At 37.3% G+C, this 14,322-nt stretch overlaps 1 protein-coding gene across 2 annotated transcripts in view; it reads right to left on the bottom strand.

The window, feature by feature from the left end:
• TBC1D12 (TBC1 domain family member 12) overlaps positions 1–14,322 on the bottom strand; it is a 41,776-nt gene that overhangs the window by 11,622 nt on the left and 15,832 nt on the right. The window contains exons 2-4 of one of the 2 annotated variants that reach the window (XM_069019671.1): positions 12,730–12,853; positions 5,956–6,012; positions 1,017–1,132 (exon numbers count right to left, since the gene is read on the bottom strand). In XM_069019671.1, the coding sequence (XP_068875772.1) occupies positions 1,017–1,132; positions 5,956–6,012; positions 12,730–12,853 (297 nt within the window). The remainder of the gene's footprint in view (positions 1–1,016; positions 1,133–5,955; positions 6,013–12,729; positions 12,854–14,322) is intronic. The other variant, XM_069019670.1, reaches the window with a different exon arrangement.

Here is a 14,322-nt window from a genome sequence, read left to right as displayed (position 1 = left end):
TGGTCCAAAATAAATAGAGAACAGTTTTATCACTTTAATATTAAAAAAGTTTTCTCTCTCCTCTCATACAAGCAGACAAAATCACTTACTAATATTGTCAATGAAAGTGAGTGCAGAATATATTTTCAAAGGTTAGACTGCAGCAAGACATTACAGGCTTGGGATGGCACTCCAATTTGAAACAAGTGTCATTTGCAAAAGTATATTTATCCTAGCTTGTGAATCATAATACTATGAAAGTAAAGAAAAACATCAGCAATCCAGTTATTGCATATCTTACTCTCTACCATACAGTAAAAGAAATAAGGCATTTATGAAAACAAATACTCATAGCAACCCATAATTTCATTCAGGATATTTCTGTCTTAGCACAGAATGAGCTTACATACCCCTAGAGAGAATACTGAAAGAAACATGAATATGTTCTATTTTCCATTTCCTAACTGGAAGTGATTAGAGCAAACATTTAACAGTACCATCACAAGCTTTTTCATGGTGCAATTTGAAAATGTTGCTCCATTAGTTTTCCTCAGCTTGCATTCCTAGTCAGCAGGTCCTTTCTCTTTTCTTCAAATTGCTGAAGACTGTATAGCTGAAAATACTGACCAATTTATTACCCATTTTTCATTACTATTCTTGTTTGTACTTAATGTGAGTTTTGTTACATCTTCACCTTCTGTTTCCTTGCCTTCAGGTGCACTTTTAGGTATTACCTACCTAATGTTTTTTTTATTAAATTGATCAAGAAAATTACTGAAGACTTGGAGGATGCCCAGAGCATGGTCACAGACAGCTGTGATATACAGTAGATAACAGACTGGTGGCTCCATTACAGTGAGAAAGAATTCCTCATATAGACCATGATACACTTAACAAATACTTCTGGAAGTATTTGTTAGGCTATTATGTGGGACAGAATAATCCAAAGATTCTTTCACACAAGACATGTGAATTTCAGGTCATCAGAAATGTATCTAAAATTCAGTCATTCAGTTGCACAGCAGAATCATACTTACGATGGTCGATCCTCCAGAATCAAAGCAGTAGTTGAAAGTGGCTCAAATTCAATATTTTTACGTCTTGCTGATGGGGGTGGAGGTTTATACATTCTTCCTGTCCGTGCTTCATATTCCTAAACAACATAATTGATAAAAATTAAATTTCAATTTTCAGCCTCACTCCAAGTTAGTAAGCATGGTATTACTTAATGCATAAATAATGTCATATGAAATATTTTAACATTACTTAATAAGACAGCAAGCAGCAAACACTACAAGTTGAAATTGCTGATAGCAACAGTGCAGCTTTCCAGGACTGCTAAGTAAAGATGAATGAGAAAGCAGTTTCTTGTATCAACTTAACCTTTGATCTATTCTAGTTCAATATTACAGCTGAGCATCCCAGGATCAGGTAGTAAAGAAATCTGCATAATCTTCCCAGCCTAGCTAGTGCACAAGTATATTAATATGTAAAGTTGACAAAAAAAACCCCCAGCACTAACAACAAAGACCACTAATCAAGAACATCTGTCTCTCCCAGTTTCTTCCTCCTGATTCTAGCCCCCTTTAAGATCCAGTACACCTCATGCTCCTGAGGCCTTTAGCAACACAATCACACCCAGATTAACCAGAACCACCTACACTACACTCAGTGACAATATACCAGTATTTATCACTACAAGTCTGTTTCATGTAATTTCCTTTCTCCGAGGTTAAAACATGCAATCTACTTAGAAAGAAATATTTAACTGCTTTCAATACACACAAGATTCTGAGGAAGAAAGAATTCTAACCCTTTTACCACAACAGCAACTCAACAAAACAGAAATATGACACAATCTTTAGGAAAAAAGCTCAACAGAGCCAGATGAAAACCTCAAATCTCACATCCCCTTCTTTTTAGCCTCTGTAAATAAAAATGTGCTACCAAACTAATGGAATAATATGCATTGACACCATTCAGCACATACAAACAAGTACCTTGAACAACTGGACACAGGATTGGTAGAGTTCTGTTGTAATTCACACAAGCACAAGAAAAATCAAAAAAAATCAATGTTCACCATATGAATGAATACACATATTCTCAAGCCTAAAATTATTTCATTCCACTTAAAAACAGAAACAACATCTGTACTCCTGTCATGCTGTATACCTCAGGATACTCCAGTGCATTTGTAAATTAGGAATGTATCCTGTGATAACACCCAGAAATCAGCATCCAGCCTGCCATACCGTAGCAATGCCATCCCTCCTACTCCTGATAGAAGTTCTGATTTACTTTCATATTCTCCTTTGTAACAAGAGCCACATAATCAAGTTCATTTAGTGGTCAGAGATGCAAAAGCTCAAACATCAGCAACCTTTTCAACATCACTACATATCTAACTTGTATGCAAATTTTTAAGGAAAAAAAAAGAAAAAAAACCACTGCAAGACGTACATCAGAAACAAAGCCACTTACCTTTTTTAATACAAGCAATACATGTGAACATAGCTTCCAGCTATCACCTGTGCTAAAAACTGATACACTATTTCCAAAGCAACAGAGAAAGGAAAAACGCAAAAATTAAAAATTCTTCAACAGAGATTTTCACAAAAGGCAGAACTCATCATCCAACTGTGTTTCTGAAAGTAAGTACACATCATGAACAGTTGGGTTTTGTAAATAGAGATCACATGGGCAGAGAAGGAAAACTATAAGTGTTACTAGAAAGAGTCAAAACAGAGATGAAAATAGCCTCAGGCTCAAACCGTCACGGCTGCCTGTTCCCCAAATTGAAATACATTCCAAAGTATCAGAACCTTCCAAAGGAAAAGGCTTTTTCCTCAAAAAGCCTGTGCTCTAGGAAACTTATTTGAAGATTAGATCCCACAATCATCAGATGTCTGCAGAACTTACGCAAATAAAGTATCAATTTTTTTTCTGGAATACTTTGTATGACTAGATGTAAAGAATCCAATATCCTTAATGGTGCATTTGATGCAGAATCTAAAAAGCTTGAGCTGACATTAAATTTCACTTTGAAAGATGTGAGCTAATACTCTCCCATAACAAGGTAAAATCCAGTTTAAAGTCAAATGTCTTGTCAAATGCTTAATATGCAGGGCATGTGCCAGAAGATAGAACAGTTGACAGCTAAGATTCAAGACTATGTAAAACCTGTATATGTAAGAAAATTATTTTGGAAGTGTCACATGTATGGTTTCACAAACTTAGAGGAGGTTATTTTTAAAAATCTTTATTGCAACTTATCAGCCATTTACTGAAAATTCAGAACACTTCACAATTCCAAAATAAAGGAAAGCAAATTTCAGCTTTAATAAAAAGTAAAACCAGTTATCTTCTTAGTAAGTCTGGAACTGCAGCCTCTTATCCACTGCCAATAATTAACCTGGTAACAAGCTGAAATGATGTTTTTTCTGGAAAACACTGTGACAATATACTTAAGAGTGCTTTGGTATGTGGAGGGACTTGCATTTCTGGTATTTATTCTTGCAGAGATATAGATAAGCCTATTAACCTACAGACAGGTAACCGGGGCTGGGAAAATGTCTTTTGCTTATACACTGCATTTGTTTAAGAAGATAAAAATATCTCAAACAGTATCTTCTTAAAACAAAACAACAAAAATCCCACCCAAAAACCACAAAAAATCCACCCCCACCACCACAGCAAAGAACACCACAAAAATGCCCTGGTGTTCTAAATGCAAAAAAAAACCAAAACAAAAGCCACAGAGGTCTTTATTGCTTTCACCTTTTAGATATCTACACGGAAAACATGCAAATCTGAAGTTTCAGTCATCCTTCTGCTGAAGTACCATAAAGGACAGACCACTGAGAATAATTTTAGATATCACTAAACAGTACTGGATTGCTCTGTGCAACATTTATAAGTAACTGCTCATAGCCTCTTCTTCCAATACGTAAGCCAACAACCTTACAGAAAGGAAAACCAGCTGCATTTGCAGCATTCCAAAAGCATTAGGAGACCTGAAGTAGGGTATGCTTGTTGGGATAAAATATTTAGCTAAGTGTGAACACAGGGATTCAGTGTTAGAAGACAAACTTGAATCTACAGAGCCCAAACCATACAGCTGTAAAGGAATAAATACCAACCATAAAATTTAACATGGATCTGGAATTAAGTTTGATCTATTTATGATCCAGCAACAAAAGTTGAACTCCTGGGAAGGAGTGATAAAAGCCTTTGGTTACAAGGACTGTGGAAGTTCTCACAGTACCAATTATACAGACAAAACACCAAACATCGAATTATGTTATAAGTATGCTGGAGCAGAAAGGCACCTGATGTGTAGAGAATTTATGCAACTAAAGAATGCAACACTGAATAAACTTCCCCTATCTTAAGGATTGCCTCTATTTAAAGTAGATGCCAAGGCATACTAATACTCCAGTTAAACATCCTGTGTATGACAGTTTTCTTCTATCATGCTTTCTCCTCTCTAATGCTAAGCCTGATACTAAAACAGATTTTATTCAATCAACTGTGACTTCTGCTGATGAAAGAGAATGGGGATTGCCATACATTGTGTAAATGGTTTTAAACCTCTCTCCTCTCTACACACATGACTGCAGCAGATGGGTCTATGAAACATCTATATGATTATTTCCAAGACACTGTACAGCTAACTAGATATATCATCAGAAGGTTTATATGCTGTCATTTGAATTAAGGTTGATCATCCAAGAATAGAAGCATTAATAGAATCACCTAGGAGTGCATCCATGTAAGAAGAATTTCTGCTAATGCATAATCTTACACCAGCATGCACGCTGTCTCCAGGTTAAATGTTAAAATTGCTGAGCTAGCACTGACTACAAGGTGATTATAAACAAAGAAGTGTTTACAGCAAGAGTAGATGTCACTGAAAAATTCTATGAGTCATAAACTCGACACTTTCCCAGAAATAAGAATTCCAGATGCTGTCAGGACAGGCAGAACAGTACATTCTTGCCTAATTTTCAGGTGAAATAGAAAGAATAAATATATTGATGGAGAATACTAATCTTCACACAGTACAAAAGGACAACCAAACAGACACTTAAGAGTTTCTAGGACAATCTTCCAAAGTTAACACCATCCACCTTCAATTCTTTGTTTGCTGTATTTTTTCCTCAATTGGATATTTAATAAGGTGCATCAAGTTTCATCTTCTTTTGTTTATGAGAAGCTGCCAGCCCTGGGCCCAATAAAGACATGCTGAGAGTGGCCAGGCCCATCTAACGTGTAATGTGTACCACAGGCATCAGAATCAACCAGCAGTTACATGACTGCTCTGTTTCACAGTTCCACAGAACTAAAAAGCCAATCTGTGCTATTCATGTTTAACATAGAGTGCAGAATTACATAAAAAGTTTACAAAGTAATGGACATGTGCAATTTCAGAAAGATCCCAGACACAGCAAATAAATAATGTAAAATATAACAAAAATTTCAATAGCTATGCTTTTCTAGGTTTCCAATTTCACATTGGAAATAGTGATTAAAAGCATCTGGAGTTCTGAAGTGCCACTGTTAATAGGTTGTGTGGCTTAGTGATAGAAAAAAGATTCTAATATATCAATTTTCAAATTTAATAAGGTGTTCAAAAATACTACACATCAGCCTTTCAACTTTTACCATTAAGTAATGAGGCACAGCAAACATAGAAGTAAATTACTGTCAAGCTCTGTGATTACCTATTTCTTGCTATTCAAGAACATGCAATATAAACAGTAAACAATAATACTCTATCACTTAAAGTTGTTAGTGAGATTCACATGTGAAACTTGCTTATTTTACTAATGGTTTTTAATGAGTTGATGGTTAGTGCCATAAAATATTCATGCTACTGTGAAAATGTGATGTTTGTTCTATTTCAATGAGTGCTACACAGTCCCATGCATGGCATCGAATACAACTAGAAAAAGTATATATTAAATTTCATACCCCTGTGTTTAATAGACTGAGAGCAGATATCGACGCAAGACTGCCAGAACTGTCATCCTAATAAGAAAAACAGAAGCAGAGCCTTAGTGAACAAATGAAGGAAAAGATCATTACAATAGAGCAACATGCAAGCCAAAATTTAAATTCACATGTATTTATCTTGTATGTTTGAAAAAACATGGATGTGTCTGTCCCTCCTCCTTTTCCAGTCCTCGAAATAGACACATATACAAAGCCTTCCCACTCGAGCAAGATCTGTACAGACATCGACTGGATTGTTTTTCTGGTTTAATTGATGTTTTATGTTTTCAGTACCCAGCACCTTTGCCCAAAGGGATGTTTTTTCCTCGGTGCTTCTCCAGGTGCAAGACAAAAGGCAGCCCCTGATACACCCTGTGTCTCCCTAGTACACATTACTCAGAGACATTAGTCTTACTTAACCACTAACCTTGGAAGGTACACACTGTTGGAAAGGAAAAACAAAACATTGTCCCCTGCTTCCCCCTGCCATGTTATAATCAGAATTTCTAAACTGAAAGCTCAAAAGTGGGCTACACCTCAGCCTTAGTGGTGAGCTGGTGAGAACTGAGACGTATCTGCAAGGCTTTGAGAAACAGTCACTTCCATTAAAAGTAAGCTTCTAAAGCACCACTCAAGCAGCAAGGCAACCAGGTAAAAGCAAGCCCAGCTACAGAAGACCCTGTACAACCACGGCTCTGCAGATTTCCAATCAAAAGTCAAAGCTGGTTTTATAACAGAAAGATAAGCCAAGCTCAAAGATGGGGTGCAGGGGAGGTGACAAACACAGCCCACTGCTTTTAAGCATTGAATTATACCGCCTGGAAGAAGGAAAAATCAGATTTTTACCATGAATTCAACAGAATATATCTACAGTGTTCTGTACCATGCATACCCCAATAACAGAAATAATTTTAAAGTCTTTCTTCTCCCTTGCCATACTATTTTTCCTTTCCAGTACTGAAGTACCATGCCAGCCTTGGAAGGAGAAGGTTTATATTAAAATGAACCAACAAAAAAACCCAACAACTCCACACTTTACAAAAATGTCCATGAAAGACAGCAGATTTACCACCTGAACCTATCCTTTTGGAATTTGATACAGCCTGCCTAGATGATGATTTTGCTATCTCAGCACCTCAAGCTCAGCAGCATGTCTGCTTAACCCACAAACGCTCAGTTCTTTAAGAGAAGAAAAAATTCCATGTATCATGCTTTGCTAAAGAAATTCAAAGGCCCCATAGAGGGGGATGGATCCCATAAAGAGAATCCAGCAGACCAAAAAATAAAATATCATGTCCCACCAAATCAAAGCAAAGTAAGTTCTATAATTTTATTACCTCAATTTATATTCTTTGTTTCCTCCAAATACAACAACTGTCAGGAACAGAAATGAAAATACATACAATGCCTATGCTTTCTTTTTCAAGCCTTAGCAAGGGAAAGGTTGCTTCAATACTCTTTGTAGTTGTCCTCAAAAATTTTGTTTTTTAAAAAAAAAAAACCAGCAATCAGAAGAATTCACATCAGCAGATTCAATACCTCCATGTAATTTTCAAAACACTTGCTTCCCTATCCCCGTCCCCCCGCCCCCCCGTAAGGTGCTACCCTGAAGATACATTTGTGCCACCAACATAGCACTGACACAGTAAGAAGTTCTCCTTAACAAGATTCCCTTGTCAAACTGGGGATGTCCTGGCACTAAGAGCTGAACTGTACTTTACAGCCTTTATGTAAAACAAAAGTATTTGTCACTCTGAGGTCCTACCAGTTTCATTACCATTTACTGACAAGATAATCTGATGAATTCTAAAACTCTGGGGATTGTCTTTGGTTTACCTCTAGAATAGATATTTTATTAACTACATGCAATTCTCGAATCGTGGGAAATTTCTTGACACTCTGAACTGCTACAGAATTTACAAAGAAAACCATCCCAGCTTCCTCACTGCTTATGGTAGGACAAATTGTTATTCAGGTGTTACAGGTTCCTTGCAAGACCCAATACCCCCATTTATTATCTGTCCTTGTTTCAAGGCAGTTTGTTACCAATGTGTTTCTACCCTGTATCTGGCAAACAGGCAGAAGTCTTGCCTTTCTCTTTTCTCCAGTAGTAGTTCAAGGTGAGCCAACATGACCTCTAAATAACAATCTACTTAAGAACCACTCCTGTGAAAAAGCATTTTACAGCTTCTCTGAGAGAGTCAGTCCTTGGGTTTGTTTACAAACACACATACACATTTTTATAAGCATTAAGAGCTTTGTGCACTTTTAAACTCTAACAAACAAGTTTGAAGGGAAGAGTTAATATTGCAAGCTAGAAGGTTTGAGTCATACAAAAACCGATTCAAAACACATCTGTTCCTCTGAAGAGAAGCCTCTGAAAACCCTTGTCCCTGGGAGACCACGGGAATTCTGCCGAACCAGTGACTGCAATTTCTCCATTAGATCTCAGACTGGAGATAACAACACTGGAAAAATACGCAAATGAAGACACTAAAGTTTTTTAGCCCTCAAGTATTTATTTTTTGTAAAGATTTCAGAGCCACCCCAGCACATTTTCAGAGGTTAGATGTAAAACAGTGACCCAGTCAAAGCTAGTATTTACTGAACTAAGATTAAAACGTTCCGTTTTGTACACAAGGTGACAGCTATTGGAAAAGATGGCTTCACTTCTGAATAAGCAGTCATTTCTAAAATCACTGCAAGCTTTTAATGGTGTGGCAGATTTAAGTAGAAAAGAAGCTTTTTTTTTCCCACTTCATTTAAGGCTGCCACTGAGAGCAGCGTTATTAAAACTGCTGATAAAGCTAATTTGGTGCATGCTTTACTTTTTTTTTATTTTGCAATGTGTAATTGCATATTTTGAGTTTACTTTAATTCAGGCATATTAGGAAAAAACCCCACCATACTGGGGTAATTTAAACAAATTAATAAAATTAATAAAAAGGATGCATGCCTGCTTTAATAAAATAAGCTAAACTTAATGCCTTGATATTCAGAAAAAAACTTACCATAGATTAAAAGCTCTTTTCTTTAACCGTAAGCACAAAAACTGAAATTGAGCTTGCATTTTTAAACAGAACTTGGAGTTTAGTCAATACATTCCAAAATGTTATATATCAGCCCACAAGTCTGTTTCTGCTTTAAATGCTTCTGCATTAAAGTATTTCAGCAGTCTAATTTAAAGCAGATTTCTGCACAGACTGAAAAGAATTTACCAAACTGATCATTAATGACAACATGCTTCTTATAATAGCTAGTTTTATTAGCTGCAGTTCATGAAAAAAGGCACACTTCCTAAAACCATCAAATGTATTTGACATTTGCAGTCCTGGGGAGTTGTTTTCCCTTTTCAAAAAAACAGTGAAGGAAAGAAGCCCAGAGGAAGGAGATGTCCAGCAAAAGAGTTGGCCTCAATCACATCCTGCTTGGGCAGCTCTAAATCCAAGGAGAGATGAGCATGCCAGCAGCTGCGAGCGGGGAGATGCAGCTGCCAAGAACTTTCAACCTCTGACCCAGTTTGAGCAAGCGCATCTCGCCCGAGGCGGCGCAGCTGCGGGGACCGTGCAGGCAAACCCACAGGCTGCTGTGCCACAAAAACATTCATCATCTTCTACACGGGCTAAGAGGCTTGCAAAGAAATCATTCACAATAATATTCATGAGGCACTCTCTGAAGGCACAGCTGGCTGGCATTGTCATCTGAAAAATGTCTGAAACAGTATCTGCAATTAGGTTTCCAGATTTTCTTGGAGGTTATTCAAGATATTACAATCACTACCTGACTTCTCTGGAGAGGCACATGTAGCAGTGTCTAGTTGATAGACAGTGACTGGGAGCCATAAGCATTCATTTAAATGTAATTAGCAATTTACTACACCATCCTTACCATAACAAAGAGAACAAAGGAGGCTTCCTTCAGCCACGATGGAAAAGGGGCACAGAAGCCCTACTAGTCTTTTGGCTGTAAATCTACAGTGATGCAATTTCTCAGTTTTATTAATACGAAAGTACTTCATGCTTCATGATATTGCCATAAAACTTCTATGTAAGTATTATCCTTATCCAAAAGACTTCCTCCTCCTATTAATTGCAAAGTTTTTCCTGTTGTGAGTTAATTTTTCTTGCAACAGGGCTTCTTAAAATCTCATCTTCTACATGCAGGATGCTGACTCATTACTGAGTTTCCTTAATCAAGGGTTTATTTGCACCCTCCCAAAGCTGGCTACTGACATCAGTAGAGTGAAAGGACCATGTCCAACCATGAAAAATAATGTTCAGGAATGGCAAGATTTGTGGCTAATAATAGACTACTATAAACTCCCTCATAGGCAGTTTTCCTACTGCCTTGTAGTCTTACACCTAAAGTTCATTGTACAAAAGCTGGCTAACAAGAAGCAACCATGGTTCTGACCACAGAGAGCTAGAAAAATTGGGGAAAAATGTGGGGATTCTGTTTCAGAACACATTGATTCCTCCACTCTAATTTAGAAAGTCGAAGTGCAACTTTGGAGAGACACTCCATGCAGGTTACGAAGTAACCTGACAGGTTCACGGAACTGCATGTGAACAAAACATATTAAGCTTGAATCATATTTCTATTAGCTTCTTCAAGGCCTTATATTCTTTTCACTCACATTTTCTGCCTAATGAGGAATGAGTCTAGAGACTACAGTCAGCCATTTGAAAGTGAAGATGCTATTCCCCACTGATCTTCAATAACCAAGTGTGCCTATATTCATTCTAACCCATCACCAACTTAGCAAATTTGAACATTTTTCAACAAAAGAAACCACTGGCTTTTCTTCAAAGGCATATGCACAAGGAGCTATATAGTAAATTCTAAACACACATGCAAGACATTTGACATATGCTAACTATGGAGACATAAGGGTCATTTCTCAGTTTAATATTAAATTTCCTTAGGTATGTAGCTCTAACTGTGTGCAGAGCATACTGTCAGGCTGGTTCCCCTTTGGTAACTGTGCCTCAGCTCATGAGGCTTTATCTAAAGACCATGCATGCTTTAGCCAAATAGAAAGCTAAAAATATTAGCCATTACTGATACTTTACTCAAGATCGTGTAAATCCAGCAGTGAGTCTAATCTGGCAAACATTACAGCACAAACCACATGACTAGGAGCAACTCAATCATGGTTAAAGATAATACATTGTTGTAATACATTTGCTTTTCTGACACTTTAGAGAAGTTAAAAAAATGGGAACACTACAGTTTAAAACAAACACAATCACTGAGGGACAATGGAGTAGGAAAGTAGGACAATTTCTTCAGATCATCATCTTCAACAGGTTTCCCAGGAAAGCTGTGGATGCCCCATCCCTGTCAGGTTGGATGGGGCTCTGAGCAACCTGGTCTATTGGAAGGTGCCTGCCCATAGCAGGGAGAGTAGATCTCCCTTCCAACCCAAACCATTCTACTATAACATGGTCTCCAGAACAAATATCTTCATTACTAGAAAACAGTAAGCAGATGACAGGTTGCATTGTGCAGATTCTTCATTTCTCAGGATGGAAGAGACATCTGGATTTTACCACAGTATTTTCATAGCACAAGGCCAACAGCATCCACCTGCACGCAAACTAAGAATGCTTGCCCTCTCCCACCCAAAGAGGAAAAACATTCAAAAAAGAAAATTGTATTTGAAAATGTACAAGAAGCATTCAGTTTACTTCACAGTATAAACCATAGAATGATGTGGGTTGGAAGGGACCTTTAAAGGTCACGTAGTTTCAACGGACAAGATTGTACTTTCTGTAATCCCATCATTTTCTTGCAACATTTTATTGAGTCACAAGTCCCACTGCATTGAATTCCTTCAAAAAGAGTCTCTCGTTTTTCACTTTAGTTGCTCCCAAAACACCCTCTTTGCCATAAAGCTCTTTCAAGGAGATAACTGAACACTGCGTCATTCACAGCCATTTGCACCTGGCAAACACATCAGCTTATTTGGAATTCAAGAAAGGAGACAGAGAAAGCAGCTCTCAAGAGATTCAAGTTACTGTTTTAACCAACACAGGGGACATTCATATTTCTTATGTCAACTAATGTTTCAGCTTCAGGTTTGCATGCTAACATTACACTAAAGATACATTACCAATTGCTCACCTGTGAAGACTGAAATTTTAGTATTATTTTATCACAGACAGACTCCACAGGAACAAATATATGGAAGTATAACTTTGTGAGAGGAAGGAAATCAGAGGTATCTTTGTGAAGAATTCCAGTAGCTCCAAAACAAGTTCAATATACAATATTATTTTGCAACAAAGTATCTTGAGTGAGATTAACACTTTAAATTTAAAAAGATGACTTGTTTCAGAATTCTAAGCAATTTGTCACAAGTTACCTACATAGGAAGTCTTCCAGGCAAGGATGACTATGTAAAAGTGAGTCAGACTGCAGCATACCATGTTAAATAAGACAAAAATTTATGGGAAATTAATACAAGTTCTAATGTCTTGCCAAAAACAGGTTAAATGCTTTTGGAACATGTACCACCACCTTTTTGTAAGTACTTTTTATAAGTACTGAGATGTACTGAAGAATGTACAAGCTAATCATAAAACACAAGATTCCTTAGTAATTACTATTATTTAAGCAAAGCCCCAAAAGAGTGTTCTCAGAGCACCCCATGGTCATACAACACCAATGTGGATAAAACAGCAGAGAAATGCAGCGCCTGGGTGTCATTTTTACAATTTCCGTACCTAGAGTTGTGAGATGTTTACTCACCTGCTGGATAATTTTGGAATCTTTTGGAAGGTTTTCCCTGGGTGGGACTTTTCCAAACAACTTCCAACCAGGAGCACTTTGGACAGCAGGTTTGAGTTCCTTTGTCCTTTTAGTGAAAAAGTTTCTGAAAAGAGAGGAAGGTTTTCCTTTTGTTTATTATAAGCATATAAAAGTATATTGTGCCCACTTGTATTTCTCCACCAGTTTATCACTTGGATGAACTGTAGAGATTTACTGCTCAGAAAATGCATAGTGCATTCTACTTTCAAGTAATTAATTTGAAGTGGAGCATCTTTCATTACAGGTGCTTTGATGCTAATATTTGTACTTAACATTCAACCTTACCCCTAAACTACTTTATGCAGTATCAGAGCTTTTTTTTAGTAATACCAGGCATTTCCTTAAATATAAACAGCATACAGCAGACTCTCAAACTTTTGTTTGGGGTTTGCTTTAAGTGTATCTTCCTAACTTATTTGGAGACTGAAATGAAAACAGCTGAAAAACACTGTAATTGAAGAGATTTTTTTTAAATGGTGAATTATTACTTCTATCAATCTTCTCACCTTCAACTTTCATAGCATGGACTAGAACACCAGGGAACAATCACACAGCTTCGGTTTGGCAGATAACCTTTAGCAGTGCCTATAGCAATTACACTCAAAGAGCAGATGACTGCACTGCTCTTACTTCTTAGAAAGCCAACCATCACAAGACCGTGTTAGTGACCACTTGTCAGATACTCAGCTGTACTATTTGACTCCAATCACCTCAGAGCATATTATGTACGAGTGCTTTAAAAATGAAAGAAGTGTATTTATTCTGAATATTGGAAAGTTACTTTCCAGAAACTCATAACGCAAAGGGATTAAAAGCTCAGTAGTCGGTAAGGTTATTTCTCAGGAAGCTTACCAGCTTACCTCAGAGAGCAGAATATGGAGCACTTTTAGCAGAAGATGTTTTTGTACAGTGTTAACTAGCTAACTTCACACTCTTCTTCTGCAAAGAGATCCCAGATTTATTCTTCACTTAAACTATTTGCTGTATTTTAAAATACAATTCCTTTTCAAATTGGATGCAGTCACATACACGCACAGCAAACAATCTCTTGGCTTTGCCCAGATAAAAGAAGCATGATTCAACAACCACAATCTGTCTGAAAAGTGCTCAGGGCTCTTAAATTCCAGTGCTGTCAGGGTTTCTAGCCAGGCAGCATAGTTTTACAATTAGGAACTGTTAGTGTTTGTAAGACATTGTATGATCTTCAAATACAAGCTATCTTTTTAGTTCCCAGAATGTTTTTTGTTATTTGGGAAACGAACAAGTGCCTGTCAAAAATCCCTTCTGTACAAGTTTGCATGAATGAACTCTACAGACTGTATATTTGGCATAGTTGAGGATCTAGCCACCAGCAAACTGGAGAGATGGAGAAGTAGATACTGATAGAGCATGGAAGCCTCCCAAAAACTGGTAAGCTCAAGATTGGTGGTCCTGTGGAATCCAGGAAAAATCAAGAAACCCAGAACACCAAGACTCTCTTTACTCCATCTGAGTCCACTGCTGCACACTACTATCATCATCATCAACAGCTTG

This window comes from Aphelocoma coerulescens, chromosome 6 (genome assembly GCF_041296385.1).
Source record: "Aphelocoma coerulescens isolate FSJ_1873_10779 chromosome 6, UR_Acoe_1.0, whole genome shotgun sequence".
NCBI lineage: Eukaryota > Metazoa > Chordata > Aves > Passeriformes > Corvidae > Aphelocoma > Aphelocoma coerulescens.
The sequence above is the reverse complement of the archived record's forward strand: the minus strand, read 5'-3'. Positions and strand labels throughout refer to the sequence as shown.